The sequence below is a fragment of the Pipra filicauda genome, unplaced genomic scaffold (genome assembly GCF_003945595.2).
Source record: "Pipra filicauda isolate LSUMZ 115617 unplaced genomic scaffold, ASM394559v2 scaffold71_size5581439_pilon, whole genome shotgun sequence".
Classification (NCBI taxonomy): Eukaryota; Metazoa; Chordata; class Aves; order Passeriformes; family Pipridae; genus Pipra; species Pipra filicauda.
The window spans coordinates 3584525-3603984 of NW_024104887.1; the positions used below are offsets into that span (position 1 = coordinate 3584525).

A 19460-nucleotide genomic window follows, 5' to 3' on the forward strand; every position below is an offset into this window, starting at 1 on the left:
TCCCCTTCCTGCCGCGGGCGGCAGTCTCGCGAGATCTGGGCAGAGGTAACCTTGGAGACGGGCGGGCGTCGCTCCCCGGGCCCGGCGCAGGGACAGGGCGGGATCGGGGTGTCGCGATAGTCGGCGACAGCCCGCCGGGGATGGCAGGGGTGGCGCTCTGTGAGCCCCGACACCTCTACAACATCATCAACCAGTGCCGGCGGTTCCCGCGGCTGGCGGAGCCCAACTACCTGTGCCTGCTGGGTGAGGCCGCGGCACAGGCCCGCCCCTGCCTGCTGCTCCTGCCTGCTGCTGTCCCTGCCTACCCCTGCCCATCCCTGCCTGCTGTTTCCTGCTCCTACCTATCCCTGTCCTTGTCCCTACCCCTGCCTGCCCCCTGCCTGCTGCTACTGTCCCTGCCTCCTGCTTATCCCTGCTGCTCTTGCCTGCCCCTGCCTGCTGCTGCCCCAGGCTTTTCCTGCCCCTGCCTGCTGCTGCCCCAGGCTTTTCCTGCCCCTGCCTGCAGCCAGGCACTGTGCTCAGCCTGGTCCTGCTCCAGCTTTCCTCATGTCCAGCTCTCCCTGCTCTGATCCATACCATGGATACACACTCTCCCCCTCTACTTCCAGCAATTTTAGAGGTGTACAAGATCTTTCAACCATTTCACAAAGATCGCTGATAAGCATTTGCATCTTGCATAGTGCCAATACCCCCCAAAAGAGTGTCTGATATTGCAACATTATTAAGGAAGGAATCAGCCAGTTTGGGAGTGGGTCTGGTGCCCCTCTGCCCAGCTCTGGGGCAGCAGAGGCAGAGCTGCTGGGCAGAGGTCAGAGCAGGCACAGGACTGGTGCTGGGAATGCTACAGGAACACACCTGGGTCAGGACTAAGGCTGCTGGCATCACTTGGTGTTGCACACACACTCACATCGGTCCTGGAGGTCGTTATATCCACACCAGAAAGCCTCAGTTCCTAAAAAACCAAATCACAGAGTTGTCAAGGTTGGAAAGAGACTTTCAAGATCATCCAGTCCAACCATCAACCCAGCACCACCATAACCACTCCTAAACCATATCCCCAAGTGCCACAGCCCCAAATGTCTCTTCTCTGGGTGATGCCAGTGCCTGAATTCCCGCTGACCGAATCACAAACAGAATTCCACCTTTACAAGCCAATTGCTCTGTCTCGGTTGGTTTTTTCAGATGCCCGTACTCAGCGTGAATTCGACGAGAGCCACATTGTTACAGCCCGCAGGATTGAACGGGTGAGGGCACTGTTTGAGCGAACCACCCCTCGATTCAGCAATTAGCAGGAAGCCAAAACTGGTTTAAAACCCCCGGGAAACGTCCCATCCCCTCCCGTGCCTGTTGCAGCCGTGCTCGGTGGCTGCCACTGGGGGGATGTATTCTGTCACAAAGCAAAGGTGGCCTCAGCAGCCCGAAGGATTGGCACATAGGGGCTCAATATCAGGAAAAATATTGCACAAGGACTCACATCTTGTAGCCTTGTCTCGCAAGGACAGTGCTGGCATCTGCCCCGCTGTGGGTGATGAAGCAATCAGGGCAGTTTGCATAATTTCTGGCTCCTAACCGGGGCTCTCAGCGTCACCCACACCCACACGGACAAACCAACACATAGCTAGAGAGTTGTAGCTTGCAAGATCTCAGTACTGTTGATGCCACAAGAGCAGAGTGGAGCTGTGCTCCTGACAGAATTCCTCTGTGATTTTGCAGAGTCCTAGAGGGGAGTATCTGATCCCGAGTGCAGAGGAGTTGGGCTATGTCAGATACTGTGTGGTGTATGACTACAACACCAGCGTTTTGAGCTGCTGTGACTATGATGAAGAGGAGAAAGAAACAGGTACGTGGGACCCATATCAGTCAAGACCTCACTGCCAGAGAGATATTCATCCCATTCCTCATTTAATTTTATGCAACTCACTGGAAGAGGTGCAAATGTTCCCAGTTTTATTTGAAAAATGATCGTCCGTTCTATGCCTCTGGTTTTTCACTGTGTCGTGTATGTTCTTAGGCTTCAAAAATCCAGGTTTTATTTCAAAGCATCCTGGCAGGCCTGGTTTCCATCTGTGGATGATCCCCCGAAGCTCCTTGATGCATGTGAGGAATGGGTTCTTTTTTCCCCCCACATTTCCCTGAGACTGGGCTTGTCCAACAATTGCCTTTTAGGGAGCAGTGCTGCTTCAGGGACCGGAAACAGTGGCTTGAGTCCCGTGCATTCCCAGAGTGAGTACTTCCTTCTCTGAGGGCTAGAAAAGGCTTTCACATCATGATACTTAAAAAGACAGTACCTTTAATGGGGGTGATGATTTGATGGAGTTCACCGGGAATTGAGAAGAGCTGGAAACCTTTCCATGTCAGTGTTCAGCCCTCCTTGAACCATGGAATTGTTTAGCTTTCACACATCCTTCAGCAGGGAGTTCTGCTGAGTGCAGGACTTCTGTATGTTTATTTGGCTTTTATGAGCTTTACAAAGTCTACAATAGTTTTAGCAAAGATTTACATCACTTTACAAAGAAAAAAATCGTGGGTGTGTGAGGGGAATGAAAAAAGAAGGATATTCCTAAATGCTCGGCAATGAGGCATTAAAGGGAAGGTGTGAAGAATCAGAAGTGGGTTTCTATTGTGCTGATCTATTTCTAAAGCAGACATAGCTAGAGGGAAGCAGGATGGATCCCTTGGGAAGAAGAGCAGCCATCTCACATAATTTACTTCATTGAGGAGAGCGTTTAAAACACTTGAGGAGGATTTAAGACACTTCCTTCTTTCCCCCTTTGCCTAAAACAAACTCAAGAAAAGGGCCTCTGTAAAACTATGATTAGTAGATTTAAATTAATAATACTTCCCTCTTGTGGGAACTTATTACAAGTATTTCCCAAAGAAAAAACAGGAGAAAAAAAAAAAAAAAAAACGCCTTTCTCTAGACCTACAGAAGAATCAAGGAGAGGAATAAAAGATTGGGACAGGAGGTGAAAGCAGCACACAGGTACAGAATAAGTTGAGCTTTTAGCAAGGTTTCCTACAGAGCATTAAATTAAATGAAATGGGAATTGCTATGGGTGTTGGGGAGGCAGATGATGGAGACACTGAACCTGCCCTGGCAAACAGCTTTTTGGTCTCCTTAGATACTCAGGAAGGAGCTGCATTCCTACACGCCAGAAACTTGCAGGAGTTCACCCGCCACCACGTGCTCGTCCTGAAGGGAGGGTACAGGCATTTTTCAGCTTGTTTTCCTTTTCTGGGGACTCAGAAGACACTGTGGATGCCTCAGGTGACATGAGACTAATCTGAACGTAGAATTAGCATTCATATTCAGCTGATGATGGCTGATGAATTCAAGTTAAATGGTGTTGCAAATGTAGCATCACAGTAACTTCAAGCAAAGGAATTAAATGTCATCTGAATTGCTGTGCTTGCCCTGAGTCTCACCACTGAGTCTTTTGCGGCCACATTTTTCCTCTTCCATTGCGTGAAAGAAAGCTCATGGAAACAACCTGGGAATGTTTCCCTGATAACCCCGAAACTGGCCTGGGGAGAGTACAGATAACTGAACAAACACTAGCAAATGATGAAAAGAAGCAGGGTCCTCTCTCACACGTGGTTATCTGGGATAGTACACAGCAAATGTTTTCAGACAGAAGTGCAATTCCTACCAAGCACTGTGTTCCATGTGTTTTCATTGGGAAGGATCACAAGCAAGTGCTGGTGCATTCTCTCAATGGGCTCAGAAAGAAAACAGCCATCCACTCAAACACCAGTATCCTAATATTTGGTTTCACCTACAAATATCGATCTATTTAGCTCATGAGAAACAATCACCCTTTATTTCACACCTAGGACAGGACCTGAGGCAGGGCAGGCTAAGGAGGTGCTGGTCAGCAGAAAGCATCTCATTGCAACGTGTCTTTTGTTCCCTCCTGCTTCACAGGAAATAGCCCATGACACTGTGCTGACCTGTGGGATGCTACAGCACAGGAGGCAAAATCGATTCACTTTGTGCTGCTTTGTGAAGGGCAACACATTGCTGAGCTTCCCCATCGGATTCACACGGACACAGAGTACCTCCCTGCCTCTCAGTTTAAGCTGTTCACTGTTGGTTTAGCCTGCTGCTTTGTGCTGCTGCAGCAGTAGCAGAGTATCCATTAAGGATGTCGAGGCTTCTTGCGTGTTTTCATTCTCAGCCTCCACGCTGCAGGCGCCGGAAGCAGCTGCAGAGTTGTGCTGTGCCACTACAGGGCACCTGCAGCTCTGCAGGTGGCAGATGATTTCATTTAGCCCTGCAAACAGTAACCAGGGAGAACATCAAATGGATCTGTTATGCTGCAGTCCCTGCAGACAATGGGAAGGATATATTCCACCTCCTGTTTAGTCAGGGTTTGTTTCAAGTAAAGCTGCAACAACAGCAATGCTGTTAATTATTCTCAGTAAATCTAGTAAAGACTTCAATATACAGAAAGTCCAGGTGATTGAATGAATCATTACACTAAATTGTGTCATGGGCTGTTGACTAAGTGCTTGTTCAATTCTTCACATGACTTATGTTTAAGAACTTAGCAAGCTAATGGAACAAAGACTCTCTCTAACCTGAGCCTATGGTTTCTTTCCGGCAGGAACTAGACAACTTCCAGCCATACCCTGTAGAAATACTGCCTTTAAAGTTATATATGGGCAATTTCAAGCAGGCCTGTGACCAAAAAATTCAGAAAGATCTGAGGATCAAAGCACTAGTCAATGTCTCTGAACAGCCTGGAACACTGTAAGTTAAACAGTTCAAGGTTTACTCTCACCAATGTCTGCGATGTGAATAAATGAGGTGGCACAGAGTCTGTTCACAGAGGAGTCAGTGCCTGTGAACTTCCAAGGAAACCTCTGTTGTTCACTGCAGATTCCAGTGCCATTTCATGCTCATTTTTCCAATCTCTACCCCAGAGCAGCAACACAGTCCTGCAGCCCTTGATCATGCTATGGGTGGGTTGGGTGAGAGGAGGAGTGGGAAGCACATGGCATTTTGAGTCTATCATATACTACCATTATCCAGGAAAAACCTATATCTCTGAATAGCTTTCAGAGCAAAATCTTACAAACACATCAGTGTAAAAGCTAAATCACCCATGTGTCACATTGCTGGTCTTCCTTTCTTCCTACTCTGTCCATGCCCAGTCTGCAGGTTGTGCTGGAAATGCCATTTCACACAGTGAAAAATCCAGTGGCATTTCTCAAGGAGGTGACCCAAACAAAGTAAGCAACAAATCCAATTACCCACCACCCAGGACGTGTACCAGCAGACATTTTTCATGCCCTTGGCTCTGGAGGAAGGTCTCTGCACTGTGGGTAATATTCCCATGCCCTCTGCATGATGTGCTTTCACATTTTGGAAATTCCTCACCAATGTTTTGCTCTATGAGTTCTCCGAGTTGAGTTCTCTGAGCTTTTGGAAGGAGGAGATGCTGTCATAGAGAATGACATCAAGTGACATGGGGGGGTCTGTTCACAAAACAGCCAAAACACACATGCTGTGAAGGCACTCTGGCTTTCAGTTCATCTGTTTGCATTTATCTCTCAGATAAAGGAAGCTGTAGGTTAAGACAGTGATGCTGATACCACGTGGAGTGGAAAATCAGTAATTAAATTGGATCTGTGTTACAAACATCTCAGTGTCTCACCATAACAAATCCCTTATCATAATGTTAATGATGATGATGATGAAAAACTTACATGTGTAACAGCAAACAAAATTATCACCTTGCCTCCAACAAACACATCTTGTCAAAGCTGCTTCTCTGGTCCATGTGGTCTGTGTGCTCTCTTTCCAGGTTTGCAGAAGATGGTGAATCCCTCCATATATCTGTTCCAGATTCACTCGAAGCAGATCTTTTTTCTTTCTTTCCCATCATTTCTCATTTCATAGGTGAGTTGATCCTGATCTGGAATTCCTGAGACCTTGCTCACTATTAGATATTAGATGGGAGTGACAGCAATTCACTCCAACAGGAAGCTCAGGCAGCAGGGTCGTAATCATTCACAATCAGTACACTCCCAAGCAAGCCCACACCCTGATGGATGCTGGACCTGCCTCACTATCCAGCCTGTTGGACAGAGAGGCAATTTTACAGGGCATCTGACTCTGATGTTCCTGCTCACTGTAAAGAACACCTCACTCTGGTAATAGGCAGCTTTCCACCTGACCTGAAAAGGGTTTGCTGCAAAGTGTGCACCAGAGCTCCATAGGATTCCCTCTTAGTCCTTTGCAACAACCCTTTGGCTCTTACCAGCCCAAATCTTCAACCACTACAGCTTTATTTGAACCAGAGTGTGACCCACACTAGGGAACTTTCCACAAGGTGCTGCTAATCTTTAAGATTTGCAGTGCAAACCCACCGTAGAGCCCGGGAAGACTTTCAGGTTGGGTGGCATCAACCTGCCTTTGGCTGATTACATCAGATAGGGCATGAAAAAAACACACTCTCCAGCTCAGTGCCTGCAGCTGCACAGCAGACACGGCTCCTGCAGCTCCATCCTGGGATGCTGTCAAACCCTGTCGTTATCTTTTATCACACTTATCAAATAACACCTGCCACAGACCAGGACCCTGCTGAGCAGAGTGTTGCTCAGAAGCAAAAGACCACCCTGTCCCCACAGACCTTATAATCCAAGTACAATATCAGAAGTGACAACTGGATGCAAAGAAACAAGGAAACAACATTTGAGGATGTAATTTTGTAGTCCTGAACTGGATTTGATGATATGCATGTGCCCAAATGCTGAAATTCACTTGCTTGCCTTTCGTTGTGCCCCATGTTTTTTCCCAGTAGCGTTTCAGAAGACAGTTTCTTTCTCCCATCAGTTTGTGCACATTTCCAAGGCAGACTACAAGAGTTTATTATCTTTAGCTCTTGTGAAAGTGTTACACTGTTTACCTGATAGTGGAACTGTTTACTTGGCCCTCCAGAGCAGAATATTCAAACTGTAACAGTTATGGGGGAACACCAGACTAAAGCTCTCCACTTACTCCGAGAGGAGTGTGGATATTCTCATGCCATGTGTATATTGGAGTGAGGCAACTTCTACTCAGGTTCTAGAACAGAAATAGTATCTCATTATGGAAATAAGTTAGAAAATGCTGTTATACTTGAAAAAAAAAAAATCAGAACCAACAGAACATCTCAGCAACAGTAAAAGGCTTTGCCCTATGAATTCTACTGTTTGGTTGCTAATATTCTAAAACCATCATGCTGTCTAGAGAGAGAGAGAGAAAGGATTAATTAAATATGCAACCTTCTAGGCACAGGCAGCAGAGTTAATGTGGTTAGGAGCCACTGACAACATCCTGTGGTAGCAAATGGGTTTGCTGATCTTTGCAATTTTCACCACAAAGTATCCATCATAAAAACATCATAAAAACAGTGCCCCAGCTGGCATGTACATGCTTCCTGCTGGTGATGTCCATGGAGAGAGGAAAGGGATTTAGAGTCTCAGTCCCCTCCAGTTTGGGAGCTGATTGCTCCAGCCTGCATGAAGAGCAGGCAGTTCATCAGAAATTTCAATACCTTTAAGCCTTTCTGGGAAGAGTTTGAGCAGGTGATGTGAGTGATGCTGACCACAGGCGACGGATCGTGGTAGACCACACTTCTTCAGTTCCCTGATGTAAAGGTGACACTGATGTGCAATGAAGCATTGACCGGTTATTGTCACTGGTCCTGGTCTTCAAAGCCACATTTTAACCAAGTGGATTTCTCAGAAAGGCAAATGCTTACAGAAATGGGAGCTGGCAGTGCCCATCTGCTGCTGTCAGGGTTCCTGAGGGCTCCTGTCGCTCAGCCTGTCAGCTGTCACCGAATTAGCGCTTGGCTCTACCTTTGGAAGCTTGATTTCCCAGATCATTAATTTGTGATTGGCATTTCTTTACTCAGATGCTCAGATGGATGTTGGAGCAGTGCTGGTGTTCTCCAGCCTGGGGATAAGCCGGAGCAGCACAGCCATCATTGCCTATCTCATGCATTCCTGCCGGCTTTCCCTGAAGGTATGTCACTGTCACAGTTCCCACCCAGACTGGCTGGGTCTGCACTTGATTTCTCTTTCTGAAGCCTCATCACTGTAGTAGTAACACATTCACTGTCTGTGATTTCGTGCAGAATATCCACCTGATACTGTAACTGATTATATGATCTGAGATTGCATCTTCTTTGTACCATTAAGGAGCTGGCTTAAGTGTGATGTTGGATCTGTGAGTTCTTACCCTGGCACCTGTGATATCCTTGCATTTCCCTACTTAACTACAGGGCTATAAAACTAAAGCTGTGGTTAGAGAACATGGTATTTCTCTCCTGGATCTGAGAAAGAGAGTGGAAGCTACTGCAGGTAATCCCACCTCTTAATTCCATGGTGTTACAGGGAAGTTCAGAAACCAGTGTTTGCAGGGCTCTGATTTACCACTGACTTCAGCATCAGCACTGACCTCTTCTGAAACCCCATTTTATTTCTCCAGAAGCAATCCCCTCCCACAGATGCTGCTGTAGAGAAAGCTGGAATGGGATAATACTCGCTCAGGAGGGATGTACAGGTTGGATGGCCAGTATATGCTGTTCCATAGCTCTGAATAATGTAAGAAATGGATGAAGGATGGCTGGGAATGGCCTGGCTGTGCAAAAGCCTGGTGGGCTCTCCTCTGGTGCCCTTTCTCTCTTTCCATACAACACATGGGTATTGTGCTGCCCTAAGCACCATCTCATGGTACCTGCTAACACAGAGCAAATGAGTTCCCACGGGAACTGAACAGCATCTCCTCATCCTTGTTTAGAAAGTCTCCTCTGGGAGCTTGAACAGATTGATCCAAACTCCACTTAAGCTGGGCCTGTATCTAATAATTTTATTGATTTTGTGCAAACATTTGCAACGTAAGAGGAAATCTCTTTCCATGGCTGTGTGCCAGTGGGTAATTAGAGGCTGAGGGTGCCAGCAGGGCTGCAGACATGGCTCAGTCCCTGCACTAACACGGGTGTAACTGCTCCTGCATGCTGATAACCAGCCACTTGCACACTGAATTTCAGACCGGGCTTGCATGGCAGTGCAAAAGTCAAAGGCTGATCCTTGCCATTCCTCTCAGTTGGCATCAACAGGTTGGTCTCAGCATTTTACTAAGTGCCAAAAAAAAAAAAAAAAAAAAAGAAGAAAAGGTTGACAGGGCAGTGCTTGCCCACTGTTGGCTGGGCAAAGCTTTCCTGGGGGGATTACCCTGGCAGGCAAGTTTGTTTCTTGCAGACAAAAGCAGTGCAACAGATTCCCATGTGATTCTCCAGCCAATCCAGGCAAAGATCTTTGAAAGCTTCTAAAAGCAAGGCAGATTTGGGATGTGTGGCCCCTTATTCTGTTAGTAATCAATATGTGAGTAGATCTGTTGAGTCCAGGGAAACTGGAGACACCCACACCGTGGTTCCAGAGGAGTAAATGTTGGAAGATCAGCCTCGGAGCCTGCAGAATCACTGAGATTAGAAAAACAAACCAATGGAGCACTATCTGCTGACCTTTGGTCTCATTACACTTAAGCAACCCTCCGAGTGCAGGGGGCAAACTCTTTTACAAGCAGGAAGATGAGCACTGCTGGGAAAACACAGGGATGCAGCTGCAGTAAGGCACAGCAATGCTGGTGGATCTGCCCCGTGTGTGTCAGAGTCCCTGGGTGATTACTTGGAACTAATAAATAGTTAAGATGGCTGTAATTAGTGCAGTGGGATAACTGCAGGGTCATAGCTGCTTTTGCCACATCAGGTCACACCAATCCAAAACCATGATAACCTTTGTTGCTTACCTGTGAATGGCCGATGATACTTCACTGCTTCGTTCATCATCTGTGGAAGGAACAGCATTTTAGGGTAGAAAATCCAGGCCTGGATTTCTCCGTTGGTGTAAAATAAAATAATGCAGGATACCTGCCAGGTAATGAAAGCAGCCTGAGCTGTCCTCATATCCAGGAGAGCAGAGTATGAACAGGACAGGCTTCTCTCAAGTCCACATCTGGATCCAGCCTGTCCTGCTTTGGCAGCCACAGTCTTGCCTGCAGGTTCTTGCTGCCCAGCGCAGGGAGCAAATACAAAGCCGTGTTGTCTACAAGTGTAGCTGTTTCATGCCTTTCAGTTCAATTCCTAACACTTCTTTCCTTTTCTTCTGCTTACAGGGAGCTTGGGATTACCTCCTGAAGTGCAAACCGAGCGTGAGACCCCACCGGGGTTTTGTGGAACAGCTCTCGGCCTGGGAGAGCCAAATGTACGGGACCAACATCACAGACATCTCTGAGCCAAACTACTGACAGGGGAAAGGCACTCCCTTCCACACCACCAAGAAAATGACTTGAACGCTGTTTGAGAAAGACCTCAGTGGAAAAGCTTTCCTCTTTGGCTCCATGTTACTTTGGGTCAACTTCTGGAGCCTCCTGGAGAACTCACCTGTGCTGTAGAAGGTGTGGCAGTTTGGGGAATGCAAGTGCTGCAGGATGAGACCCATTACAGGCTGTTTGTCTCTTTAGCAAACAAAGGAGACTATAACCATAGTAGGGTTATCTCTGGAAAGGTTCCTTATCCACAGCCTGGAATGACAAATTTAGAGTCTGACTGTGGCCACTTCCAGCCTGGAGAGGTGACAACAGAATTTCTGTGATTCAGAAGTCCCTGCAGCCTGCGAGTGCCTTCTTAGCTACCCACAGACTCACTGGTTGAATTGTTCAGACCATCCTTCCCACTTGCCACCTTCTAATCCAACAACCAAACCTCTTGGCACAGCTGGTAGTTTTGAAGCCTCAATCCTGCTACACGAAACCTAAACTCAGCGTCGCCCTCTCTCTTACCTCACTGTGAATTCTGCTCATTGACATCCCAAAATAAAAACATTCCAGAAAACACTCCCGGGCTTTCCTAGCACTCTGTGTTTGCCATTTACAACGGTCTGGTCCATTTAATTGCTTTCATTAAAGCACCCTAAATACTAAGGTAAAAAACAGCGAGAGTTTCGACTTCTGATTCTTCAAAACGCGAACTGTTTTAAATAGACGGCACCTCCATACCAGAGTACTACTCCTACTTGGTAGGAACATTCCTACGAAAGGAACAGTCCGCATAATGGGAATTACAGGCCGGCCTGGCCCCGCCCCCAGACCTGGCCCCGCCCCCCTGGTGGGCGTGCCCGGAAGGGGGCGGGGCAGCGGCGCGGTGGCCGCGGGCCGGGCCGGGCTCCGCCATCGCCGCCATGGCCGCGGGCGCCTCGGCCGCCGAGTGCCTGCGGGAGTGGGAGGAGCTGCAGGACGGCTTCCAGCGCATCCAGGTACCGCCGCACCCCCGCCCGGGGGGCTCGGGGGCCGCCCCGGCACCCCGCGGTGACCGGCACAGCGCCCTGGGGGATCCGCCGCGGGCGCCCCCCGCAGCATCTCCAACGGGTCCCGCGGGCAGCCGGCGGCTCCCTCCTGGAGCGCGGCCGCTTTTCCCCTTTTCCTTGCGTCCCAGCCCTGTGCGCCCGGGCAGAGCGGTTGGGAGCGGGGCGGAGGTGCCAGGCTGTGCCGGGCACGGCGCTTGCCAAGGACCGGGGTCCGCCGGTCTGAGCCCCCGGCCCGGCGCGGAGCTGGCGTGGAGAGCCCAGACCTCCCGGTGTCCGAGGGCTGGGAGCTGGCGTGGAGAGCCCAGACCTCCCGTGTCCGAGGGCTGGGAGCTGGCGTGGAGAGCCCAGACCTCCCGTGTCCGAGGGCTGGGAGCTGGCGTGGAGAGCCCAGACCTCCCGGTGTCCGAGGGCTGGGAGCTGGCGTGGCACGGCCGGACGGGGAGCGCAGATGCCGTTTCACGCTCTTTATCGCTCCTTATCGCTCCTTATCGCCCCTGTCAGCCCTGCTCGGGCCGGCCCGGAGCCAAACTGCCCCGCTGGCCGGGATCGCCGGGAATCCGGGCACACCGCGGCCAGGCTCCTCGTCCCGACCCTCCGTACCCCGTCCCCCTCCCTCCTGTGCCCTGCCACCCACCGGGGGCTCCGTGCCAGGCAGGTGACAGGTATCAGAGGTGCTTCCACCTGCTTTGTGTAATCCCCAGGGCGCGGGCTGCCGGGGGAAGGAGTGGGCAGGGTTCAGCTCAGACAGGGTCACCCAAGGGAAAGGTTGGCTAACCCCATCCCCTGCTGCTGCTCAGGTCACTCAGCTGCAGCTGCACCAGTTCCCTTTCCCCCTCCTTCCCCCCCGGGAGCGGGGCAAAGCGGATGTTGTTGCGGGCACGTCGCTGTTGTGCCCAGATCTGGGGCAAGGGAGGCTTTGAGAAACCTCCTCTTGCTCCATAGGGGTTGCGTGGATGTCCCGGGTCGCCCACTTTGAACGCTGAGTGCAGCCACACAGTGCTGGCCCTTCCCATTGGAAACCTCCTCCCGGGGTGGCTCCTGATCCAGGCTGTCTCCGAGCGTGGTGCTGGGATGCTGACACAGCTAAAGGACTTGTCACAAAAGCCACTTGCTCACAGTTAACTCCAGAGCAAGAGGAGGAGGTGACTCCAGATGGGAGCAGGAAAGCTTGATGGCCAAGCAGGGAATGCCCTGGGAGAGATCAGGGACATAAATCACTGCTGGGGAGCTGGGATTGTCTGGGATCCAGATCTGCTACTGCTTGTTACCAGAGGGAGAAGGTTTCCCTCCTCTGCTCTGAGTTTCACCTTTCTCCTTTGGGAACAACTTTCATATCTGCTGATCAAGTGCTCGATAAGAGCTAAAACTTGTGTGCCAAGGTCTAGTCCAAGGGTTGTTGTGAGCAGCGTGTAATTCCCCGGTGGAAGTGGCATTTGGGCTGCTGTGGCTGAGGTGAGGCTGTTTTCCAGCTGACCTGGACAGGCAGCAGCATTGATCCCGCACGCTCTCTCCTTTCCTTGCTAAATATAGTGGAGAGTGGCATCCAGCCTTTCCCAGGTGCGGTTGGGTTACCAGGCACTTGGCTGCAGCCCTGCTGTGAGCCCGTCCTCTTTGTCCAGCTCATTGACAGGCTCCTTCCAGCTTCCCAGGGGTGCCCAGAGCCACAAGTCGGGGCAGCAGCAGGTGCTGCACAAACCTGGAGGCAGAGAGAGTCACTTATCCCATCCCAGCACTCAAAGCCATCGCTCCGGGTTACCACGGCCCTCAGTTACAGCCCTGGCTCAAACAGCATTTCTTTCCAAGTCTTTTATATCCTCTGTGCACAGTCAGTGGTCTCCCAGCCGTGGGAGCATCACCACATTGGTGGCTGGACTTTCACAGCCCGCAGCTGGAGGGGGCTGGACATGAGGGATGTGGAAGGGCAGGACCAGGCTGCGTCCTGTGGATGTGCCTGCACCTGTAGATACCTTCCTTGGGATTGGGGATGGGCATCCCCATGGAAGCAGGGCTGGCTGCAGGCTGTCCCCAAACACACCTGGTCCTCTGCAGCCACCCCTCCTCTCACCCAGCTGCTGTGCAGGTGAAGTTGAGGACATTTTTTAACAGAAGCATCAGCAGTGCCCCCGTGGAGGGCCTGAGGACGGGGATGGCTGGGCAGGCAGCTCTAATGCTTGCTGGTCTCTCCTTCCCAGGATAACCACAAGCTGTACAAGCAGAAACTCGAGGAGCTAACCAAGCTCCAGGATGGGATCTCCAGCTCCATCGCACGGCAGAAGAAGCGGCTGAAGGAGCTCTCGGTCTCCCTCAAAAAGTAAGTCCGTGTCCTGTGGCAGCACAAGAGGGGAGAGAGGCAAGGATGGGGCTCTCACCCCGTGTCTGAAATACAAACCTCTCTGCAGCCTCACTCATGGCAAAGTGCTGTGAGAGGCAGATCTTCCCCAGCATCCCTTCCCTGTGCCCCAATTTGTGCCCCGTTTGCAGTTCAGAGCTTGCAAGGGCTTTGCAGGTACCATGAACTGCCACGTTCCTGCACCAAGCTCTCCCCGTCCTTCCTCGAGGGTGAGAGACTCCTCTGGCCTCACCTCACTCCCATTCCTGCTTCCTTCTCTTGAGCAACATCCCAGCCTGACAGAGTTATGGACTTGCCTCCCATCTGCCTTTGCTGTCCTTGGGGTGTTCTTGCCCGAGTCAGTCACCTGTGGAGTGCCAGCACATGCTGATCACGTTGCAGAGGCTCTCCTGATGCCAGTGCCTGTGTTTCCTCCCCAGATGCAAAGCCCACGCGAGTCCCGAGCAGGTATCTTCCATCCAAGAGGCCGAGAACCTGATTAAAGAGAGGCAGAATGTTTTCTTTGAGATGGAGGCCTATCTGCCAAAGAAGAACGGGTAAGAGGCACCTCAGCTCTGGGTGAAACACCAGGTCCACCCTCCACATCCCTGTGGCTGTAGGGCTGCTGTCACCCTGCTCCTGGGGGGGTCACAGCTCTGCTGCTCCACTTGGGCTCCCCAGAGGACACCTGGGCAGGAGCCAGGCTGAGCTTCTGCAGCACTGCCCTCTTCCCCCTCACTCCTCTGCCTGCTCAGGGCCTTCATCCACCCTTGGACAGTGGCTGTGTGGGGGGGGAAGCCCAGGTGAACACCCCAGTGCCCACAGGAGGTGGGGTGTGTGCTCGGCCACCCGTCCCCCTGCCCTGGGGAGGGGATGCCAGAGTGTTTGTGCCTGGCAGCTCCAAGTGGAAATCAGCTGGGAGGGAGCTCATCCCTGGCCCCAGCAGTGGCACGAGAGGGGACAGCTCCACAGGCAGGTCCTCATCCTAACACCTCTGCTCTCTCCCCAGGTTGTACCTGAGTCTGGTGCTCGGGAACGTGAACGTCACACTGCTCAGCAAACAGGCCAAGTACGGCTCCCTCCTCGCTGCCACCTCTGCTTTACCTGGCTTGGGATCCCCTTGGCACAAGGAACAGCTCCTCCCGGCCAAACACTGGGCTGGCCTGGCCCACCTGGTGTAGATTCCCTTCCTGGGCTGTTTTCTGCATCCTTTCACAGAATCAGCCAAATCCTTGACTCCCCCTCAAGCTCCTGCCACTGGGCTGGGATGGACCATTAGCTCTGACAAGCTAAAAAGGATCCTCCACCAAAGCCATGTCTGGGTTTCTGCTGTGTTAGGAACTTCCTGGAAAGACAGACAGTGGAGAGCCCCCTCCTCTTCCCTTGGGGAAACACCAGTGGTTGGTTTTGGCCCAGGAGAACCTTCCCCATGCCAGAGATGCCCAGCCAGGAGCTTGTGTCCCTCTCCTTCTGTTTCCCAATCCTCCTCTTGGAGACATGTGCAGACTCCAGTCTGCCCAGCTTCCCCAAAGTCTGGGCCACCAGACAGGTTGTTGGGTGGTTTGGAGTGCTTGAAGGTGTCCCACCTGTGTGGAAGCAGCCTGGTGTGTTCTCCTCTCAGAAATATCCCCAAGGCAAGGTTTTTCCCAAGTGTGTCCCAGAGGTTCCAAACAGAACATCACTTTTGTCCAGCTGGGTGGGGTGGGAGGATACAGCATTCCAGGAGCCACTTCACTCCAAGTCCTTGTGCTTGCCTGCAGGTTTGCTTATAAAGATGAATATGAGAAGTTCAAGCTCTACCTCACCATCATCCTACTCATTGTCTCCTCCTCCTGTCGGTTCCTCTTCAACTCCCGGTGAGTCTGGCTTGGATCCTGGGCAGAGATCTCCTCCCAGGGTCCCCATGTCCTCTTCTCCCATCCTGCAAGGTCCAGAGCTGAACAGGAGATCCTGATAAAGGATCTGGACACCGCCCTGGAGGTGGGGTGGCCTTTGTGGCTGCTGCAGTCCTGCCGTGGCCGTGGTGGGGGGGAGGAGCAGGTCCCTGCCTGCGATGGGTGGGTGTCCCACAGCAGTGCCAGTGCCCCCAACACACCCCTTTACACCCTCCTTTGTGTGACACCAGGGTGACAGATGCCGTCTTTAACTTCCTCCTGGTGTGGTACTACTGCACCCTCACCATCCGAGAGAGCATCCTGATCAACAACGGATCCAAGTGAGTCCCTGGGCTCGGGGAGGGGGTGCAGTGAGTTGGTCCTTCTCTGCAAAGCTGGGAAGTTGGGGCCCATCGAGCAGCTCTGAGCTTCCCAAGGGAGCAGCTCCCTCCTACTCAGGGTGTGTAGCAAGCCCTGGTACAGCTGTAGGAGCGGGGCAGGAGGAACTCCCCATGTGGAGGTGGTGTGGGAAGGTGGAACGGCGGCTGGAAGGGCCCCAGCTCCCGGTGCTGCCCAGACCGGAGGCACCGGGTCCTGCTCCGAGCACGGATGTTTCACAACCAGCCCCACTCCTCATCTTGCTCTGGGAGCTGTCAGGTGGCTGCTCTGCTTTGCTGGTGCACCTTTGGGTCGGGATTCCCACTCAAGACCTGACACTCCTTCTCTCTGTCTGCCTTCCAGAATCAAAGGCTGGTGGGTTTTTCATCACTACGTTTCCACCTTCCTCTCAGGTGTCATGCTGACATGGTAAGTGTGTGTTCCCCGTCCCACAGGGGGCTGTGGGTGGCTCTGGCACAGGGGCCTTTGCTGCCCTGACCTGCAGCCACAGGGGCTGTGGGGCAGGCAGGGCTGGCCATCCCCTTCCAGCCCCATGTCCCCCAGCCAGCACCGTTTCTCCACAGGCCAGATGGGCTCATGTACCAGATGTTCAGGAACCAGTTTCTCTCCTTCTCCATGTACCAGAGTAAGTGCTGTGCTGGGACAGGGACTGTGGTTGGCTTGGGGTGCTGAGCGTGCTGTGGGGCTCTGCAGCACGTGCAGACCTGGCTGCAGCTGCTCACAGCTCTCGGCTTATCTGTGTTTTCCCTTGGACTCTGTCCTGCCCTCACCTCCCTGGCGCTGGGGTGATCTTTGTGGGCAAGGTCATCACGGAGCTGGGGCCAAGAGTTAATCCCTGGGCCCCTGTTGATGGCAGCCACACTCTCCTTGCAGGCTTTGTGCAGTTCCTGCAGTATTACTACCAGAGTGGGTGCCTGTACCGCCTGCGAGCGCTGGGTGAGAGGCACAACATGGACCTGACCGTGGGTAAGTCGGGATCTCCCCTTACTGATTGTCCCAGTCCAGCTGGACCCACCATTGCTGCAGGGCCTGTGGCTGCCCAAGCCTCCCTCCCAGCTCCAGCCCAGCCTCAGCTAACTGGGAGCTGTGGGTTCTGTTAAAGGTAACGGTGGCAGTTTGGTCCGAGGTCAGTTTGGCTGCGGTTTGTCAGTGGCAGAAACAGTAAAAGCTACAAGTAAAGCCAAAGCTCTGAGAGCAGCATCTCCCATAGGGCAGCAGCACCCCACAGGCTGGGTGCCCCCCTCCTCCTGCTCTCCTGGGACCACCAGCCCACAGCTGGCTCCCTCGGGATGCAAGGTGGCAGTGGATGTGGCTCCTGGCATCCAAACTTTCCCCAGGAAGCTCTTTCAGACATGGAAATATCCCTCCAACACCCCAGGTACTGTGTGTGGGCTGTCACCTCCCAGGCCCTTGTGACACCAAGGGCTGGGCTGAGGGGCTCCAGCATGGGCGAGGGCAGCTCCACTGGAGCAGCTTCCTCTGCTGTCTTAGGAGTCCCTGTCACCATCCCCCCTGCGAGTACAGGTGCCCACGGTGAGGTTGGCATGGCAGGCCCTTCTCAGCCAGGCATGGAGTGGGCACTGAGTCTCGCTGCCCGTGTCCAGAGGCACTGGGCTCCATCTGCTCCCTGCCAGCCTGTTCCGGGTCCTCACACAAACCTTCATCCTTTGCAGAGGGTTTCCAGTCCTGGATGTGGAGAGGCCTCACGTTCCTGCTTCCCTTCCTCTTCTTTGGGCACGTGAGTCTGCACTGATCCCTGCAAGAGGCCACAGCCTCAGGTGGGAGCAGGTCATGCTGCAGTCCCAGCTGTGGGGTCAGCAGCCTGGACATCCCACAGTCCCCACAGGCTGCTGCAGCCATGTGATATGGGATGCCAGGGGTAGGGAAATGCTTTCAACAAACGCTGAGCCTTTTCCTCCAAAGCACCCACCGCCTCCACAACTGGAGCAATGAGATGGGGAGGACCTGGGGCAGTTCTGCCAAGTGCAGAATAGAGCAGAGGGGCTGTGGTTAGAAGCCTTCCAAATCCTTTCCAAAGCCCTTCCTTGGTCAGAGGCTGATGGGCAAAGGCTGCTCTGAGGCTTTCTCACAGCCCTTGAGCTCCAGGTGGCACAAAAGGGGAGGGGATGTCCCAGCTGGGGTCCTCTGGGGATGAGCCCTCTGCCCCTGAGCCTGGATGGGGTTTCACTGCCCTCACGTGAGGTCGGTGTGGGGTTTGTGCCCAGAGGAAGCAGCTGGATGAGTGTCTGCATGGGATGGAGCCTCTGAGAGCAGAGCTCTCCCTCAATCTCCTCTCTCCTGCAGTTCTGGCAGCTCTACAACGCCATCACCCTCTTCCGCATGCTCCAGCACCCGGAATGCAAGGAGTGGCAGGTAAGGGGGCTCCCGGGGGGCTGCCCTGGGAAGGGGGATGCCCCAGGCAGGTCCCTCCTGCTGACTTGTGCCTCTGTGCCTCCCACAGGTCCTCATGTGCGGCCTCCCCTTCTTCATCCTCTTCCTGGGGAACTTCTTCACCACCCTCCGCGTTGTCCACCAGAAGTTTCAGAACAAGAACAAAGACACAAAGGAGAATTGAAGGGGGGCAGTGTGGGGGCCAGGACTGTTTCTCCCCACTGCCTCCATCCCCCATCCACATCTCCTCGATTCCGTCCGGACTCTGGTGTCTCATCCCATTCCTTGGAAGCCTGGGCGTGGGACAGAGCTTGGGCCCTGCTCCTGGACAGTCCGGGTGTTCACTGCGGTGCTGGATCCATGCCCAAACCACTCACACGGAGTCAGGAGCACCCTGTGACAGCCACTCCCATTTGCTGGGATGTTCTCTGGATGCTGGTGCTCCCCATCCCACTGGGACAAGGCTGGCAGCTGCCTCAGACAGCTCCTGGCGTGGTCGAGGCTCCCCTTTTCCCCCCCAGCCCTGCAGCCCCTGTGTGTTGAAGGCAGAGGCCCTGGGGCAGCCTCATCACTGCAAGGGGGCAGCTGGGGGCTGTGCACAAGTCCTGGGTTCCAGGGTGTGCCTATTCCAGTTCCTCCCTCACCTTCAATCCACAGGGAAGAGGGGGCTGAGGCTCGGGAGGGGTGGGGAGCACCGGGAGCCTGGGCCAGGCTTCACACTGGAGCTGCACAAACAGCACCCTGGGCTGGCATCTCTGGAGGGTGCAGATGTAAAAATAAAGGGAAGGCGCTGCCCCGGGTCACCGGGGTGGTCTGGGAACAGTTTCCATGCTCTGTGGTTTTGGCTCTTTGGGAAGAGTGTTCTGACACAACCTCCCTGACAGGAGGCTGGAGGTGGGGGTCTGTCTCTTCTGGGTAACATGCAATAGGACAAGGGGAAACAGCCTCAAGTTGAGCCAGGGGAGGTTTAGACTGGATATTAGGGGAAAATGTCTTCACCCCAAGGGTTGTCCAGCCCTGGCACAGGCTGTGCAGGGCAGTGGAATCACCATCCCTGGAGGATATTAAAGCCATGTAGATGTGACACCTGGGGACATGGGTTAGCAGTG

The 19460-nt window shown here is 52.9% G+C and overlaps 2 protein-coding genes across 2 annotated transcripts; both read left to right on the forward strand.

Moving 5' to 3' along the window:
- The first annotated feature begins 44 nt into the window (after positions 1–44).
- On the forward strand, positions 45–10889 carry STYXL1 (serine/threonine/tyrosine interacting like 1). Its single transcript, XM_027725957.2, has 9 exons — positions 45–243; positions 1183–1244; positions 1714–1840; positions 2167–2223; positions 3123–3268; positions 4608–4753; positions 5811–5905; positions 7908–8017; positions 10169–10889. Exons 1-9 carry the CDS (start codon positions 141–143, stop codon positions 10298–10300), a joined length of 978 nt encoding a protein of 325 aa, XP_027581758.1. The 5' UTR covers positions 45–140; the 3' UTR covers positions 10301–10889.
- Positions 10890–11212: 323 nt separating this feature from the next.
- On the forward strand, positions 11213–19176 carry TMEM120A (transmembrane protein 120A). The gene is made up of 12 exons (XM_027725955.2): positions 11213–11307; positions 13551–13669; positions 14128–14244; positions 14697–14756; positions 15448–15543; positions 15813–15902; positions 16303–16368; positions 16524–16585; positions 16834–16926; positions 17634–17698; positions 18265–18333; positions 18422–19176. The coding sequence occupies exons 1-12, from the start codon at positions 11233–11235 to the stop codon at positions 18533–18535; spliced, it is 1026 nt and encodes a 341-aa protein (XP_027581756.1). The 5' UTR covers positions 11213–11232; the 3' UTR covers positions 18536–19176.
- The last annotated feature ends 284 nt before the right edge of the window (positions 19177–19460 follow it).